Consider the following 18,757-nt stretch of genomic DNA (forward strand, 5'->3'; position numbering starts at 1 on the left):
ATATTTCTCTTTCGCTGTCTGACTTACTTTACTCAGTATGACAATCTCTAGGTCCATCCATGTTGCTGCAAATGGTGTTATTTCATTCTTTTTGATGGCTGAGTAATAGTCCATTGTATATATGTACCACATCTTCTTTATGCATTCTTCTGTGGATGGACATTTAGGTTTCTTCCATGTCTTGTCTATTGTAAATAGTGTTGTGATGAACATTGGGGTGCATGTATCCTTATGGGCCATGGTTTTTTCCGGGTATATGCCCAGGAGTGGGATTGCAGGATCATATGGTAGCTCTATTCTTAGTTTCTTAAGGAACGACCATACTATTCTCCATAGTGGCTGAATCAATTTATAGGAATGTGTGAATTTTTAAGATAAAAGCTCTTGCAGTTATACTATGGGTCCCAGTCAAAAGGTGAAGAGCAGTTTTGTGGAAAGGTTTTGAGCTTTCCTAATTCCTTGCAACCACGCGAGCTGGTCCTCTTGATTTGAAGCTAGATTTCTAAGATGGGAAGTCCCAGCAAGATTGAGACACATGGGACTTCCCTGGTGGTCCAGTGGTTAAGACTCCAAGCTGCCAATGCAGGGGGCCAGGGTGTGATCCCTGGTTGGAGAACTAGATCCTGCATGCTGCAACTAAAGATCCCGCATGCCGCAACAAAGATCCCACGTGCCGCAACTGAGACTCAGTGCAGTCGAATAAATAAATGAATATTAAAAAAAAACATTGAAACGCATGACACAGATTACTACACCTGTCTTGGGTCATCAGGGCAGAGGTGACTCCTTCATGAGATTTGCCTCTTTAACTGCAGATGGGCGTGGGGATGGTGAATGTTTGGTTCTACCACTGGGGGTGGGGGTGGGGGTGGGGAGTAAGAGTGAAGGGAGAAGAGGAAGAGGGCAAGAGACAGTCCAAGTTTTCATAACTCTCTCCCTGGTGTTAGCAAATATCCTATTTCATTATTTTCTAGAACTGATTTCTGCAACATCTATTCTTAGAAAAATATCAGAAAGAAATATGTGGCTCCTTTGCATCAGTTATCCCCGTTGTCCATATGAAACGACTTAGTCACTTCTCTGGGGAATTAAAGAGATTGATTCATGGCTGTGTGACCCTCTTGTCACTTCTGGTTCCTTTTTCCCTGTTCTATATCGAGACTCAGAGCCCTTGGGAAGGGCATTTTTGCACTCAGAGAAGAACCTGAGAGGAACCTGTAAGTAAACTTTCAGAATAATCTTGATTTTGAAATTGCTTTTTTTTTTAAGAAAAAAATTAAGTATCAGTAAATTGGAATAAACAGTCGAGACCAGAGGAAACTGTAAGCCCCTGCCTCTATCCCTGACAGTGCACCTATGTACAGAAATCTCAGAAAGGAGGTCTTTGCTAACGTTGGCCTGAGGGATCTGAATCCCTGATCCCAGGGAGGATGGCAGCTGGAGTATCTTCCTAACAGGAGAGCAGTGTGGACTTGCGGCATCTCTGGCATTTGAAGAACTGATCTGTTAGCCATGCCCAGGGTCGGGAGGGGAGCAGGGCTGGCTCGGTAAGGCTGCCAGGCCTCACAGACAATGCCATGCCAGGCTGAAGTGTTCTGTAGATTCTCCTCTGTTTACCTGGGAGCTTTCATTAATCTTTCCTTTTCTGGGTGAAGGTTGCTTTCCGAGAGGAAGGCATTCACTGGCTTTCCCAAGGCAAGAACGATGAAAACAAAATTATGAGGAATTCATTCTACCTCTCGGCGGTGCTCGAGCTATTTTGGCAGGCTCAGAGAACACTGTGTTCCTGACCAATTTATAAGTTTGCAAGAGTTTTAAAAAAAGAAAGAAAGAAAAAGAGAAAAGGACAAGAAACGCTTCATTCTCCTTTTGTCCTCCTTCTGTGTGCTGGGCTGCTGCAAAACTGCCAGCGCCCAGAGCAGGCTCTGCTGCTCTCCTTTGCCTTTACTTCCGAGACTGTGGGCTGGCAGGACCCTTAGGACTGGGGTAGCCCAAGGGAGCTGCGGTCCCCAGAGGTGCAGTGGCCTATCCAAGGTCACAGGCAGGCTAGACCACCGGTCTCCTGTCTCCCTGCCTTGTGCTCTTTTTCTGTCCCACTTTGCCCTTTCTCTAAATTTCCTTTAAAATGAGATTCCCATCAAGTCCTGCAGTCAGTGCGAGGCTGACGGGTTCAGACTAGGTCCCCGCAGGGGATTAGCAGAGTGAGTTGGAGGAGCAGAGAAAGAACATCGGCAGTCAGGTTTATTTTCCCCCAGGGTGTCTGCAGACTGTATCTGGGCTTGTTGAGCATAAGCCATTGGCTTCTGCACAGGGAGCAGGGTCAGAAGGAGCTGGTCTCACTTACTGGAAATCTCGGGATGTCAGACAAGGTGCGTGCTCCCCACGTGGAGAAGGAGCGGAGCACGAGGGCAGCACTGAGGACCCTCCGGGTCCTTCCCCAAAGAAGGCTGTGTTGGTTTCTCCTGCACCTGCAGAAGCAGGGAGCCTGTGCCTGTCTGTCTGTCAGCCCCGGAGTGGCACTGGTGATGTGCATCTTCAATATCCCCCCAATCTAGAAGGCTCCCGGGGTGGGCCCCTTGGAGGCTCTAGTTATTATTGTCATGGCTGCTGACCAGGTCTTGTATCTGAAGCAAGGATGCGTTCTTTGCATCTTGAGAGTTAATCTGTGCTCAGAAGAATCACAGGACAACACAGGAATGTTCGTCTCCCTGACTCCTCAGCAAATTGGGTGAACAGGGCTCTGGGGCTGGGGGCTCGTGCCGTTATTGCCGCAGCTTTTGCTGCTGCTGCTGACATTTAATGCTCCCCAGGAAAAACAGTCGAATCCACTCTGTGTGCACCTTGTTACTGGCGTTTGCCGGCGTGTGCACGCTGATGAAAAGCCTGGCCGCTTCTGTTTCCCATGGCAACAGCTCAGCTCTGCGTGAAAGCAGATAAGTGTGGGCTCAGGCCGGATACACAGACCGCACGGTTCTGCATGGCTCCCTGCTTGGACCAGGGGGCTCCTCATCACTGCCCCTGTTCCTTAACTTGTTCCCTCCCACCCAGCCACGCAAAAGTTACTTTCATCCTGTGAAAGAGAGATGGGTCCTGAGTGATTTTCACCTGTGGACTCCAGCTGTGGTTTCCCAGCCCCGAGGTGTGGTGCAAACTGGAGTTTAGGGATAAAGACAGGAATGTGGTAGTTATTCTTGGGATGTTACTGCTGGTAAAAGCAAAAAGCAGGTACGTGGTCCTGGGGAGACACTGATGTTGAGTCAGGAGATAAACACTATTGATAATGGAAGCACGATAAAGAGAAACTGTGGGTTAAAGGGATCAGGTTAGCCTTTTAGCTGCTGCTGGAAAAAGTGATCAATCCAGGAGCACAAGAGAATGAAATAAAATAGAGCTGGAGATCTTCAGGCAAAAATAAATATTCCCAAGGCATAGAAGAAAACCTTTATGCATGAGACTGGAATCTGGCCTGTAGCATGATTTTTAAAATGTCCCAGGGGATAAAAAGAGGGAAAGGTAATTCAGATGACTGGAGAAGAAGAAAGATAAGGTGAGGAGGCAGAGCAGAGAGAAGAGGAGGAATTCATGTGAGGATTCCCCAAAGACCAAGGGTTGCAAACTGACAACCAGTGACCAAAATCATTGTCAAACTATTTAAAAATAATTTGAACCAACTTTTTGGTTTCTGTTTGTTTTGCTTTTGTTTTGTTTTGTTTTTTAAATCAGGAGATGCTTCCCAAAGAAAATTAGATTTCTGGCTTCTCTCAAAAAAAAAAAAAAAATCAGAAAATCTGGCGGCACTGGGTCTATGTACAGCCGCGAAGAAAATCCGGGCTGGGCTGGGACTCCTGCTCCTGCAGCTTCAACTGGGCTATGGGCTTCCCAGCCCCCCAAGACCCACTGCCCTTCACCCCTGCCCCCCAAGAAGTCCCTGTATCTCCTGATTTTCTTCACTCTTTACCGGGCCTGTCTGACCCCTGCAGGCTTTTAAAGGCTCAGTGCTGCCCACACTGCCCTAATTTACCAGCAAAGGGAAAACGCCGACCCTAACCCCCAGCTCAGCGGAGAAGGTGGGGACCAACACTGAATGCAGCTCTCGTCCCCTGACCTGGGTGAGATGGTTCAGTTGAGAACGAGTGCCTTGCAGCCTAGACCTCAGACCAGGATGGGCCTGACACCGGATGTCTCTGTAGTTAGCTCTGGAGGGTTCAGTGAGGCTGTGCTGGCAGAGGAGGTGGAGAAGCCCGATGCAGATGACAGTGCAGTGCCTACGCCCACATTGTTGAATGTGCAGCTCAGGACGCGTGCGTGATTGGGAGTCTGGGAATATTTTTCAACCCAATTCAGAACATGATGATCCTGATAAAGAGAGTCTGAGAAACTAGCCTGCCCTGAGCCCTCAGTGCCACTCAAACATGACTTAGAATCCTGGCTCTTCTACTTACTTGCTGTGTGACTTTGGGCAAGTTATTCAACCTCTCTGAGCCTCAGTTTCCTCATCTAAAATATATCGATGTAATCATACAGAGCTGCTGTGAAGATTAGGAACAATGTATTTCAGATGCCATAATAGTGGCCACACTTGGTAACAACTTGATACCTATTATTATTACTATTCTGCTTGCCCACTTTTCTAATTACTTATTTTGGGATGCCTGAAGGCTAATTTGGTATGTGGGAAATTTTAACTCTGTTGCTTAGGAACTCTGGTAGGGATTTTAAAACAGGTTTCACGAAAAGTCAGAAATGAGATGTTGATGTGATAGGAAATGTGTCACATTGTGGTAGAAAACTGGGGTCTCCCTCCCACCTCTGCCTCCAGTGCCAGGACCGCCTTGGTGAGTCCAGTATCCTCTTTGGAGTTTCGTTTCCTCATTTGTAGAAACCAGCCGGCCAGGTGTTAGTCATCTAGAACTGTGCTGTTCAGTAGATAGACAACAGCCACATGTGACTATTTAAATTTAACTACAACTAAAAATAAATAAATTAATTAATTAATTACAACTAAATAAAGTTAAAAATTCAACTCCTCGGCTGCACCAGCTTAATCATCACGTAGCGCTAGTGCTGCCCGTGTTAGACAGCACAGGTACAGAAGGTTTCCATCACCGCTGAAGGTGCTATCAGTCCTGAATTCTAGAGATTGCTACCCAGTGTCTGGTCCCCAGGCGATCAGCATCAGCACCGCCTGGGCCTTGTTGGGAATGCAGGCTCTCAGGTGCCACTCCAGACCTTCGGAATCAAAATCTGCATTTTGACAAGGCTCCCCCAGTGATAACATACTCAAGCTTAAGAAGCTCTGACCTCTAAGATTTCTTCCAGCTCTAAAAATAAAATTTAAGAATCTGGGTATCTGCCTGAGAAAGTCTTTGAGAAAGAAATAAGCAACCAGCTTGTCCAAATCCTGATTTCCTGATTTTTCTAAAAGGAAAGAATTGGGGCCATCTGAAGAAAGAAAGATCAGCACAATGACTACACCTCTGCAGGAGCAAGAGGATAGAAATCAACAGATATCTAAAGGCAGCATGTCACACATTAGTGCTGGGGAAGGTGCTGCAATCCAGCTCCTGCCTCTGAGCCTCCCATCCTTGGGGCATTCAAGCCTTGCCTAAAGAGCTTCAGAGAAGGGATGTTCTCAATTTGCTGTGGCAGCAAAGAAACAAGAAGAAATGGGTTGCATTTCTTGGGCACTTTATCTCCAGGACATCTTAATGTGCTTGCCCACGCTTCCCTCCTTAAACCTCACCAGGAAGGAGCTCAGGTCAAGTAGGGAAGATGAGGAACAGAGACTGGTGAAGAAATCAAGGACACATTCAACAGTGACAGGAAGGGAAGACTGGAACACCAGCCCTGGGCCCATGGCCCAAAGCTCACCTCTGTGGCTTGAGCTATAAAATAGGAGAGGAGGCATTCAGTCCTCTTGCTATAGAAAGCTTTGGTGTCTTTTGGTGACGTGCTGTTTTCAGCAAAAAAAACAAAGAATAATATTAGGTCTGTTGCTTGTTAAGAAAACATGTGCCTCTTCTTACAAGACAAAATTGCAGTCATGTATCTTATTTAATTATTAGATTTTACTGCTGAATGTTAAAATTTTAATGCATCCATAAATCTGTTTCTCACTTGCAGAGAAATCTCTTTATTAAGAACACACTGTACAAGGATGAAGGCAAGAGAAGGGAAAAATGAATCTAAAATATGCATTATTAATTTTTTAGGAAGCAAGCAACATGGTACCTCATAAAGAATATTAGAACAAAATAAAACAGCTGGGATTTCTGATTTGCTGTAGAGAAAAATCTGCTGATTTGAAAAACATGCTTACAGGGTCAACTATTCTGATCCAAAAAAAATAAGCAGATAGAAATGGGTTTGTAATATACAAATCAGCTCTTAAATAGTCACTGGCAGAAAGTGTGATGTGTTTCCAGCAGATACAGTAAGCTGAGCATCCTGTCACATAACCCAGAGCCGTGGAATCTGGGCATGGCGCAGGGGGCAGGGAGATCTGGCCTGAATTTTGCTGTGTCACTCACTCTCTGTGTGATCACTGACACATTTCAGCAAGCACTCTGCGCCTCAGTGTCCATTGTGTGAAAAGCAAAGAACATCTGTCTCCAGAGACTTCAGGGAGCATGCAGAGAGATGCTATATATAAAGTGCTCCCAGGACATACTAGACAATTAATATCCATTAGTGTACCAATGACTCAGATATTGGTTTGGGGTCAAATCCAAAGCCGTAACAAAGAAAGCAAATGGGGGCACGCCTAGGAGAAGAGGTGGCACCTCCCGATTTGCCCTGGTGCTGGGTGTTCCGCCCACGGTCCGCCTGCTCACGGCTGACTGATCAAGTCCTCCAGCCCAGGCCGTGATGCGTTGGCAAGCCTGCGGACAGCTCAGGAGCACAGGAGCCATCAGTGATTTCTGGGGGCCAGGGAGGCGTGGGAGTGGAGTCGCTGTACAGGAGCACTGCCCACCTCCGAATCCACCTCCAGGTCTGAAGGGAAGAAAGCTTGCAGGAAAAAAGAACTCTGTTCTTTTGCCTGCCCCCATTTATTCCCATCTCCTCTCCTCCGGATGGAGTAAGACCACCCTTTTAGGGAGGATCTTAAATCTCTGCTAAGGCCAGTCCCACATGGTAATGACCCTTCTTCAATGCAGTGTCTCCCCGTATCTCTCTTCTGCGCTGAACTTTCCCAGTCAGATTGCTGTCAGGAGCTACGAGCCCTCTATATTATTGCTGGAGAACTTTCCACAGGTGTGTTCCTAACCTGCCTATCTCCCCATCTCATTCCTCCCCTACATTCACCTCATTCCTTCTGGACCCAGAAAGAGACTCATTTCCTCACTTCAGGTTGCTCAGGTCACATCCTCCAGCCAATGCCTGGACAGCTTTCTCACATGACCAGTGTCATTCACCGGCTTGGACAGTATTAAGTTACTCCATAAATCCAGCCTCAAAATATTCCCTGTGAGAAGGGATTTATTTGAGTATTCAAAAATTGATCAGTGTCTTCATTAAGATTCCATACATATGGTATAATGCTCATTAGATATTTTTGTGTCAATCAAGATAGCTCAAATTTATTTTCTATCATCCCAGACCCAAGGCTCTCTGAGTGCATCACACACCTAAATCTGCATGACTGACAGGGTGGTAGCAGCCCCATAGCACCTTCATTTTAGTTATGGCAGATCTGGGAAAAAAGAAAAGGTGATGAACTCAGTGACAAAATATTCTCATTTTCCTTGTAAGAGTCTCAGGAGAGAACTGCACTTGGAGGGTAGGAGCAGGGCAGGGAAGGCACAGTGGTTACAGAGCTGAAAACAATGGCCTCAGTCCAATGCCACATTTCAGTTTGGATGCCTTTCATTTGCTTTCTTGTCTGTAAAATTAGAGCACAAGAAAATAGGTGACTATCAGAAAGTGATCTTACATAAGGCAGTTTGTTGAAATTTCAGCCTGTCCCTCAACCTAAGATTTGTTTCAAGTGATAAGACCCATGGCACAGGACTGCTGCTTTTATCGGTTAACAGTCACTGCCTAACAAAGCAGCACAGAATTCAGGGGCTCAAAGTAAATAAGCATTTCTTATTGCTCAAGTATCTGTGATTAGCTGGTGGCTGGGACTGGCTAGTCTACGATACCCTCCTTCACATATCTGGCAGTTGACTATCTATTGGCTGAGTTGATGGAATAAATTAGTTACATGCCTCTTGTCATTCAGCTGCCCAACCTGGTATGACAGGCTGAATGGCCTCCCCCCACCCGCACCCCAACCAAAGATGTCCATGTCCTAATGCTCAGAATCTATGACTGTGTTACCTTTCACGGTAAAAGGAACCCTACCTATGTGCTTGAGTTAAGGATCTTGAGATGGAGAGATTATCCTGGATTACGGGGCAGCCCCAGTATAGTCACAGGGGTCCTTAGAAGAGGGAGGCAGGAGGATCAGAGTTATGAGAGAAGATATAAGGATGGAAGCAGAGATCAGAAAGAAAAGAAGATGCAACATTGCTGTCTCTGAGATGGAGGAGAGTCCATGAGACAAGAAATATAGACGGCCTTTAGAAGCTGGAAAAGGCAAGCAAATGGATCTTCTCGTAGAACCTCCAGCCCTCTGCCGCCCTCTGGACCCATTTTAGACTTCTGACCTCTAGAACTGTGAGAGAATAACTGCGTGTCTCTATAAGCCACTAAGTCTGTGGAAATTTGCTGTGGCAGCAGTAGAAGCTAACACACCTGGACTTGTTCACAAGTTAGGAGTAGGGTTCCAAGAGAGAGGCAGGAGGGAATCGTAGACTCGGGATAGGCACACTGTCACTTCTGCCGCATTCCGTTGGCCAGTGGTGTTGCAGGGCCATCCCAAAGTCAAGGGCTGGAGAGAGAAACCGCACCACCTGATTCTATTCCTCTCACTTCTTGACGGGAGGAGCTGCGACGTCACTTTGCAAGGAGGTGTTGAAACTGAGCAGGACGCTGCAGGGCCTTCCCAGGAACACACCCTGTGGCCCCCACCTCTTGTTTGCAGAAAAGCTTTAGCCTCCCAGACCTCCCCCAAGTCCAAAAAGCAAACTTAATCAGAAAAGTGAGAAAATGAGCAAAGGAAAACAGCCAAGCAAGACAAAATAATAAGAGCTTAGCCGTAAAACAAAGTCAAGGACCTTTAGTTCCTCCTCAAGGGCTGTAGATAAGATCCTGAACCATATCCTTCCGTTGTTTTGCGGATATTAAAACTCGCCTCAGGTCGCACAAGGTAACTGCATGCTGACCACACGCACGCAGACCCAGACAGGTTGGAACCAGAGGTTGATGATGCTAATTCCCGAAACATCACACTGTTACCTCACCACCCACAGTCAGAAGGATGTACAGAGCTGATCAGGCGCCCTGCAACCCTCTGCCTCACCTTGCCTTTAATAACCCTCTCCCGAAAGCCACCGGGAAGTTCAGGTCTTTTTCTTTCTTTTAAACCATGTTTTTCATTAACGTATTGTTAATTTACAATGTTGTGTTAGCGTCAGGTGTACAGCAAAGTGATTAAGTTTTTCAGAGTCTTTTCCATTATAGGTTATTAGAAGACATTGAATATAGCTCCCTGTGCTGTATACTAGGTCCTTGTTGTTTATCTGTTTCATGCATAGTAGTGTGTATATGTTAATCCCAAACTCTTAATTTATCTCCCCTGCACCCCGCCCCCCCACCCTACCCCGTTGTCCCCTCTGGTAACTGTAAGTTTGTTTTCTATGTCTGTGAGTCTATTTCTGTTTTGTAAATAAGCTCATTTATATCAAATCCGGGTCGTTGGAACACAAGTTGCCCATTCTCCTTGCTTGGCCCCACATTGGGCGCCTTGCAATAAACCCTGTACTTCCCTTCGTCACAATCCAGTGTCAGTAGATTGGCTTTGCTGTGTGCAGGTGAGCAGACCCAACTTTGGTTTGGTAACAGTGTGCAGACTGAGAAGGGTAAAAAATTATGGCCATTTTTTGCAATCAGTCTATCACCACACCCTTTACAGAGTGACAGAGGACACTTAAAAGCAACGTCTGACCCTGGTTTCTTTTTCATTTCCAGGGACACAGGGAGCATGGGTGTCTGGACCTCAGGTACCAATATCTTCCTAAGTCTTTGGGGGATGTATGTGTCTCCAAGAAGCCCTGGCTGGATGGACTTTACCCAACATTTGGCCGTTTGCTGTTTTGTTGCTTTCGTTTCCGTGGGCCTCCTCTCCATGGCCTTCTACAGCTTTCTGTCCTCACTCACAGTCTTCAGCATCTCCTGGATGGCCATGTGTGCTCTGCTGTGCTGCTCCAAGCATGTGCGATGTTTCATTCTGCTCTTCTTCCTCTCATGCGGCCTGCGTGAAGGCAGGAATGCTTTGATTGCTGCTGGCACGGGGATAGTAATCTTTGGACACGTGGAAAATATTTTTCACAACTTTAAAGGTCTCCTGGACAGTATGACTTGCAACCTAAGGGCAAAGAGCTTTTCTATCCATTTTCCACTTTTGAAAAAATATATTGAAGCAATTCAGTGGATATACGGCCTTGCCACTCACCTAAGTCTATTTGATGACCTTGTTTCTTGGAACCAGACCCTGGAGGTCTCTCTTTTCAGTCGCAGCCAAGCCCTGAAGGCACACCTCAATGACACTACAGACAAAGCCCTGGGTGTCTTGTACCAGATGGTGACGGCGACAGAGGTGTTGTCCTCCCTGGGGCACCAGCTACTTGCCCTGGCAGGGCTCCTGCTGGTGCTACTCGGCACTGGCCTCTTCATGAAGCGATTTTTGGGCTCTTGTGGTTGGAAGTTTGAGAACATCTACATCACCAGACAATTTGTTCAGTTTGATGAAAGGGAGAGGCATGAACAGAGGCCCTGCGTCCTCCCACTGAATAAGCGAGAAAGGAAGAAGTATGTCGTCATCCCATCTTTCTGGCTGACTCGTAAAGACAGGAAAAACCTGGGGCTGTTTTTCCTCCCGGTACTTACCCATCTCTATATCTGGGTGCTGTTTGCAGCCATAGATTATCTGCTGTATCGGCTCATTTTCTCCGTGAGCAAACATTTCCAAAGCTTGCCAGGGCTTGAGGTTCACTTGAAGCTGCACAGAGAGGTAGGTGTTCACAGGCCTGTCTCACTGTGTATTCCAACTGTTTGCTCTGTGTTCGCAGAAGATGGTGAACATCTCAAGGCAGGGCAGTGTCTTATTCCCCTCTGGATCCCCAGTGCCTGGCACGGAGCCTGGCATATAGGAAGACCCCCCCCCCAAAGTTGGTTAGATGGAGTTGAGCCCCCTCGTTAGAATATGATAACATCCTGAACATGTTTGATCACTGTTTTAGTTTCCTGTGGCAGCCGTGTCCCAACAGAGGAGACCGTGGTTTTTGTTCATCTCATCTTTTCTCTTTTCCATTTTTTCCTGTGGAAATTTATGCTTATATGGACCTTTCAGAGGATCTGGATACTCTGATACGGGTCAGATACGGGTCGTATTTGTTTTTAAACCCAGACCTTGTGGAGCCGCACTGGGTATCCGGGTGTCCAGTGGAAGCATCTGTGTGCATGTGCTCACATAGTGTGTGTAGCTGCGTGTGTGTGCGTGTGTGTGAATGTCATGCATGCTGGGTGGTGTGCCCTAGTCTGGGCTGGTGAAAACGCCACGCACTATTTCCATATGTCCGATTTTCCTTCCTCTTTATCGAGCGACAATAAGTTGTGCCTCTGCTGGGGAAATCTCAGAAGGGACAGGCAGAAAGGGACCTGGAAACCCTCCTCAGAAACCCCGCTTTCGTCCTGCTGCATCCCCACCCTCCCTCGCCTTTTCTCCTGGCTCAGCAGGTACTCTCTGGCCCCTGCCCCTCCGAATCCTGGGCTGCTTCTCGGAGCTGATTGCTCTGAGCACTCTGCTTCCCCGGAAGACTTCTGTTCATTACAAGAACCCCATTGCTCTAGATACCTGGAGCAGGGTGGATAATGGAAGCAGGGTTTCAAATGAAAGACACACAAGATTTTCAGACGGGCTTGATCCTGGGGGGTGGCTAGTAAAAGAGCCTCTGTCCTCCCCTCCCCCACAGCCCATCCCCTTCCTGTGGTCCCTTTTTGATCTTCCCCCTCAGTTCTTCCTCTCCTTCTTTCTCTTTTTGCTCCTCTCTCATCTATTTCTTTCTCAGCCAAAACCCATGTCTGTTTTGTGAATTCTCACTGTTTTAGACAGAAGGAGGGAAAAAAGCAAGCTCTGCCTTCCAAAAAAGGCCCAGAAGCTTTCTGATGACAATGTCCTGGCAAGCACATTTTTGGGTGTTGCTGGGTCCTAGGGATGCAAAGACGTCTAGACTGTGATGGCTGCCAACGAGGGGCTCACGCCCTGGTGGGGGAAGCCGCCACGTACGCTCACAATGACAGCAGGGCTGTGGGTGCTGGAACGGATGTGAGCATGAGACTGCTGTGGGAGCTCATCTCAGACTCTCTCCTGCTGAGCCTGGGAGGCTGTGCCGCCAGCAGGCGGCTTCCGCGTGACTGGCAGTGCCCTGCCCTTATCCCAGGATGCCCTTGGAGATTCCGGGTCTCTCTGTGGCTGCACATTTGCAAAGGAGAAGTCAAGCAAGAAAAGCAACGTTGGCTCAAGGTTTCTCCCATTTCCATATGATTTTAAATAAAGAAGAAAGATGGGAAATGACATGAATAGACCAGGCTGGATGGGTGGGCATTGTAAGTAAAAATAGCTGCAGTTCCTACTTACCGCATCTACCGTGTGCCCAGCACTAGTCTGCATTAACTTTTCAGGACTGTCTGATACCAGAGTGAATCTTCCATCCATTACTCAATGCCATCTTGGCAAATTGTTTACTTGAGAGAGGCAAATACATTTTAAAACATTGGGGTAACATTTAGTACATTGCTCAGTATTTTGAGAGTTCGTTACCCTCCACCAAGCCCGTACAAAAGAGTTGACTCAACCTTTATGAAGCCCTGACTCCCCACTGCAAAATCCCCAGTTAGATTCCCAGACTAAATAATTTCTTCCCAGACCGGACACCCGCTGCTTTCTTATTGCAGGATTTCTCATCAGCGACTCAATCGATGTGTTTGTTTCTCCAACAGTATTAAAAAGAGTGCATGCGTTTGCTCTCGGGACTGAAATCTCTCTGTTTAATGGAAGGCGAGCTGTCTTTTTAATAAGAGAAAAGGAGAGGCAACACAAATGCTTTCTACGGCTTGGCCACCGTGCTAGGGAAATTGCAGACTTGACGTTTGTGTGGAAGTCCCAGGTTCGGGGGTTTCCAGATTTTTCACAGATATTGGGGTAAATCCAAGGTGCGCGGTGTTCCCTGGGTGTGGCTGGGTTCTTTTCAGAAGTCATTTTCCTCTTCTGGGCCCCAGGGCTCTGGGGCGCAAGGGTGATGATCACTTACTAAGTCCTCCAGTCTGTGAGGTTAAGGTTCCATCCCCAAGGTGCTTGATTTACACTGGGAGTTGTTTCTTCATGGGCAGGATCTGGTCCATTAATTCCTGTTTTACCAAATTGGAAAACAAATCCACTGAGAGACTGTGTGACTTTCTCAGGTCAGGGAAAAGTAAGAGCTGAATCAGCACACACTTCTCCTGCTGATGGCTTGACTGGATGGCTCCATGTCATCTGCCCTCTGGGTCAGTTTGATGAGGGCAACTGGCTTATTCTCTTGCCTTCAAGCATGAAGGAATGCACCCCTCCTGGCATCCAAGAGAGATGAGAAAATGTCCTATTTTGAAACCTCTATAAATAGGATTTTAGAGCCACTTTCTGTAAATATACTCTTCTTAGTATTCTTGCATCAAGAATAATTCTACCCCACTCCCCCCTACCCCCGCCCCGGCCACCCAAGCTCTAGAAGGTTGACTTAGAACATAATTTAATGCCTTCACATCTTTATGACTTTGCGGTCTGCTGACGAGATGTTTGTCAAGATGAGGAGGCTATGACTGGGCCTTGAGGGGCTCTGCTACAAAAAAAAAAACTTCTCCCCCAGTTGAGCTAAAACCATCTTTCATGAATCCCCCATGCTCTAAAGTGTAGACACAGGTATTCCATAAAAATGGGTTATGCAATCAAAATTATTAGGAGAATGGCTGAAATTAAACAAATTTCTCTGCTTTCTTCTCAGCGCCTTCAACAGTCTCATGGGCATCGTAACTTTCTAAAGAAAGGACAGAGCAAACAAACTTATTTGATATCCTTCCCTCAAAGAAATCTATATTTCCACAGACCCACTTTGGAAAACACTGAAATGGCTACAAATAAAACTCATCCCTTCTCCTTTATTCCAATCACAGCACATAAAAGGAGCTGGGATAGCTCCATCAGCCAAAGCTGCCTGCGTGTTTTAAGATAAATGTTACGTGTTACAGGGCAGTATTGAGAAAGACAAGGACAGAGTATGACAATGGCATGGATTTGATGATTTCATTCTTTCATTTTAGGAACAAGGGACTCAAGACATCATCCAGGATTCTTCCTTTAATATATCTCTGTTTGAACCCAACTGCATCCCTAAACCAAAGCTCCTTCTATCTAAGACTTGGATTCCTCTCAGTATTATTCTTGTGATACTAGTGATGCTAGGACTGTTGTCCTCCATCCTGACGCAACTTAAAATCCTGGTGTCAGCATCCTTCTACCCAAGTGTGCAGAGGGAGCGTGTCCGATACCTACATGCAAAGCTATTGAAAAAAAGATCAAAGCGACCAGTGGGAGAAGTAAAAAGGAAACTGAGTCTGTACTTTACAAAGGTAAAGCCCAAATGAGGGGTATAACCTATAACTAGGGAAATTTTGAATTTGAAGGGCAAATGGAATTTCAAAGCAATCTTCAACTTTACATTAGGCCTTATATCCCCAGTAACAGATGAGACACTGGGGGAAAGGAGGGGGCAGGGAACAGATGTACATGGCTAAGTCCAGAAGATTCTACAACAATGCTGGTCCAGAGGAGTCTACAAGATAGCCTTCAAAACATTGATTTCAAGGGGGTACATTCAGTCATATTGTAGAAAAGCTACTGGGAAGGTCCTCTCTAATGGCTGCTAAAGGACAATACCCAGTAAGAGTCACTTTAGCAGGATAAATAAATAACAGAAGGGAAGTATCTACTACAGCTTGGTAAACTCCAAAGAATTTGTTCATTCTCTAGCATTAAAAATATATATTTGATGATGAGATATATATATATACACACATATGTATGATAACATGACTTTCATACATCTATGAAATGAACACTTGTCAAAGATTTTAACTTATTAATTAAAGAGGGAACAATAAGAAATTCCAACCAATTCAAAGAACAAACAATTTAAATCACACATATATACAAGCCATCGGTTATACCAAAATGAATACACTTAATAGATGCAAAACTGGCTTTTTCTACCAGGGTGGATGGGAGGATCAATTGTACTCTACTGGGTGAAATTCATTTGCATGTCCATGGACAAGAATCATTTGCATTGTTGCCATCAGCTATCTACATCCTACAGAATTGGAAAAGAGTTCCACAGACGATGAAAGACCAAAATAATCCCTAAGGATCAGGTTTTCTGGCCATTTCAAAGTCTTTTGAAAAGTTTGTGTCGGTGGCATTTGAAATGACTCTAACGTGCATTCATCCAACGTCATGTCTTTTCAGATTCATTTCTGGCTTCCAGTCCTGAAAATGATTGGGAAGGAACGAATGGATACAGCCAGTGAAGACGACCCATGAGAGGTGCCGCTCAGATCCTCAGCCGCACCTCCAGCAATTCTCCTCCAGTCTACCGATGGTGGCCCTTACTCACGCCCAGCAACAGAGAACTACACTGCATGGTCCTCCAGCACTTTGAGTTTGCAGGGCCAAACTGCTTTTTTCCATAAGGTCCAGAGGGTTACCAGGTGAATGGTTATGTTATCTTTCTCGCAAACAAGGCACATGATCCGGACTGTGTCTCAGTGTAACAGGAAAGATAACCAGGCCCTTCAAGGATGAGTCTCAGCATAGAGTAATGCTCAAAACAAAAAAGCAGGAAAAAATTAGGAAAAATCAAAATCTCCGCTGCAGGCTCACAAACAAATATCAAGGAGAACATACATGTATGATGCCAGTAAAATATCTTTAAACTCTTCTGTCCCCTCTCTTCCCTTCTCAGTATCCTTCAGAGCTATTTCCTACCCCCACAACTGTGTGTCCTCCTCCTGGCCCTTTATTCAAGAACTCTTTCCAAAAACCCATCTCCAGCCGCTCCTAATTTATTCTCACCACCTCCTCTGCTCCTATCCCCTACGTTCCTGGATCTCTTTTGTTTTTCCTCTTCTACCAAATCCTCTAGCCACATTTATTTAGAGAACACATTTATTAAAATCATGTGGAAGTCTTGCTACAATGTGCATCTTGGGGCTCTTTTTCACTATATTCAATGTACACTATAGCACAGGGGCCTATTTCCCCTATACTCAAAATACCTAAGAGGGAAAAAATACTGATTCTATTACCTCTAAAGTGCCAGAATGTGAAGAAATGAAGAAACTTTAAAATTTTAAAACAAGTTTGAAACTTTTCACCTAAAAAATTTTTCAGACTTACAAAAAAATTTGCAAAATAGTACAACATTCCATTTACTCATCACCCCTCACCCCGAGTGTTAGCATCTTACATAACCATAGCACAATTGTCAAAACCAGGTAAATAACATTGAAAAGTGCATAATGTACAAAACTTGTTGGATTTTCACCAATTGTCCCAGTAATATCCCACTAACGTCCCAAGGATTTGTCCTTGATCCAATCCAGGCTCATGCGATGGTTGTCATGGTTCCTTAGTCTTGTCCAATCAGGGACAGTTCCTCAGTCTGTCTTTCTTTTTCCCTCATGACCTTGACACTTCTGAAGAGGGCTGCCAGTTATTTTGTAAAATGTCCTTTGCTTTGGGTTTGTCTGATGTTTCCTTATAAGTAAACCCAGGTCATGTACTTTGGGGCAACAATACTACAGAAGTGCTGATGTGCTCTTCTCAGTGCACGAGGTTGGGGTATGTGATGTTAACATGTCTCATTACTGGTGAGGTTACCCTTCTGCACTTACTTAAGATGGGGTCTGCAGCTCCTTGCACTCTTGAAGTTACTATTTTCCTTTTGTGATGAATAAGTATATTGTGGGAAATACCTTCAGACTTTGCAAACATCCTGTTTCTCATCATATATTTACCCTCTAATTTTAGCACCCATGGACGCAAAACTGTGCCAGCCAAATAGTGATTTTCTAATTTAATAATATCTTCTACATTTTAAAATTGAAATTCTATGCTCTCCCCAGAAAGAAACATTTTTTCGAAGACCAAATTTTGTTTTGGACACCAGAGTAGGATTTTACACGTACGATTTCATTTATGTTTTGTGACAATCCTGTGAGGTAGGTAGTATTACTTTTATTTTATAGATGAGAAAACTCACCCTCAGAGACCCTGACTTAGCTGGCCTGAGCTAAAGCTATCAGGTGATTCTAATGGTTGGCCAGCATTGAGAACCATTATTCCAGGAAGTTTTACAGAATTGCAGGTATTTTAATACAGGTCTTCACTGGTGAAATTTCTCTAGCAGAGGAGCCTACATTAGAAATTTGAGTCAGCATTTCCCAAACTGTGTTCCACACACCACCAATTCCTTAGTTGTTCAGTTAAAGAGTTATAAAGCATGTTAAAATTTTGAGAAACCCTATAATAAAGAAATCTCATTTAACCTTGTTTCGCCCAAAATTTTCTCAAATTATTAAACCATGAAACAGCACATAGGACCAGTTCAACAGCCCATACTCTGGTAAATGATGATTTAATTGGTCTAACTTTACACAAAAAAAGATCTGAGAAGGAGAAGATGAATTTATAGTTTGGGCTTATTTAAATATTCTGATGCTTTTATGCTTTATTGTGCTTTTTAAACAAACAAATGTATATATTAATAAACTGATACACTATGTGATTTTTTTTTACTCATTTTGCATTTATTCCTCCTACAAAGAAGGGATCTGCCCCACATTAACTAAGGCAAAGAATCAACTGTTCAAGTTAGAACACGCCCTCTCACCGTACACAAAAATAAACTCTAAATGGCTTAAAGAGTTAAACATAAGACATGACACTATGAAACTAGAAAAGATTATAGGCAAAAATTCTCTGACATAAATTGTACCAATGTTTTCTTAGGTCAGTCTCCCAAGGCAATAGAAATAAAAACAAAAATAAACAAATGGGACCTAATCAAACTTACAAGCTTTTGCACAGCAAAGGAAACCATAAATAAAACAAAAAGACAACCTACAGAATGGGAGAAAATATTTGCAAATGAGAAGGGCTTAATGTGCAAAATATAAAAACAGCTCATACAACTCAACAACAAAAAAACAAAAAAACAAACAACCCAATCGAGAAATAGGCAGAAAACCTAAATAGACATTTCTCCAAAGAAGAAATACAGATGGCCAAAAGGCACATGAAAAGATGCTCAGCATCCCTAAGTATTAGAGAAATGCAAACCCAAACCACAATGAGGTATCACCTCACACTGTCAGAATGGCCATCATTAAAAATTCTACAAACAATAAATGCTGGAGAGGGTAAGGAGAAAAGGGAACCCTCCTACACTATTGGTGGAAATGTGAATTGGTACAGCCACTATAGAGAACAGTCTTGAGGTTCCTTAAAAAACTAAAAATAGAGCTACCATATGATCCAGCAATCCCAATCCTGGGCACA

At 44.7% G+C, this 18,757-nt stretch overlaps 1 protein-coding gene across 2 annotated transcripts; it reads left to right on the forward strand.

Annotated features, from left to right (window-relative positions):
• Positions 1 to 1,190: 1,190 nt before the first annotated feature.
• DCSTAMP (dendrocyte expressed seven transmembrane protein) lies at positions 1,191 to 16,032 on the forward strand. 2 transcript variants are annotated; one of them, XM_057737161.1, is made up of 4 exons: positions 1,191 to 1,217; positions 10,075 to 11,116; positions 14,461 to 14,769; positions 15,665 to 16,032. In XM_057737161.1, the coding sequence occupies exons 2-4, from the start codon at positions 10,088 to 10,090 to the stop codon at positions 15,737 to 15,739; spliced, it is 1,413 nt and encodes a 470-aa protein (XP_057593144.1). In that variant the 5' UTR covers positions 1,191 to 1,217; positions 10,075 to 10,087; the 3' UTR covers positions 15,740 to 16,032. The 2 variants fall into 2 exon arrangements, with proteins under 2 accessions (XP_057593144.1, XP_057593145.1); XM_057737162.1 differs by lacking the exons at positions 1,191 to 1,217; positions 14,461 to 14,769 and having other exon boundaries at positions 10,088 to 10,914; positions 15,665 to 15,689.
• Positions 16,033 to 18,757: the final 2,725 nt, after the last annotated feature.

Source organism: Hippopotamus amphibius, chromosome 5 (assembly GCF_030028045.1).
Source record: "Hippopotamus amphibius kiboko isolate mHipAmp2 chromosome 5, mHipAmp2.hap2, whole genome shotgun sequence".
NCBI lineage: Eukaryota > Metazoa > Chordata > Mammalia > Artiodactyla > Hippopotamidae > Hippopotamus > Hippopotamus amphibius.

Bases quoted from the DNA above. Each gene is read 5' to 3' on its own strand.
- DCSTAMP (XM_057737161.1), top strand. From the start codon at position 10,088: ATGGGTGTCTGGACCTCAGGTACCAATATCTTCCTAAGTCTTTGGGGG. The intron at 11,117-14,460 runs GTAGGTGTTCAC...CTTTCATTTTAG, and splicing joins ACTTGAAGCTGCACAGAGAG to GAACAAGGGACTCAAGACAT. The intron at 14,770-15,664 runs GTAAAGCCCAAA...ATGTCTTTTCAG, and splicing joins TGAGTCTGTACTTTACAAAG to ATTCATTTCTGGCTTCCAGT.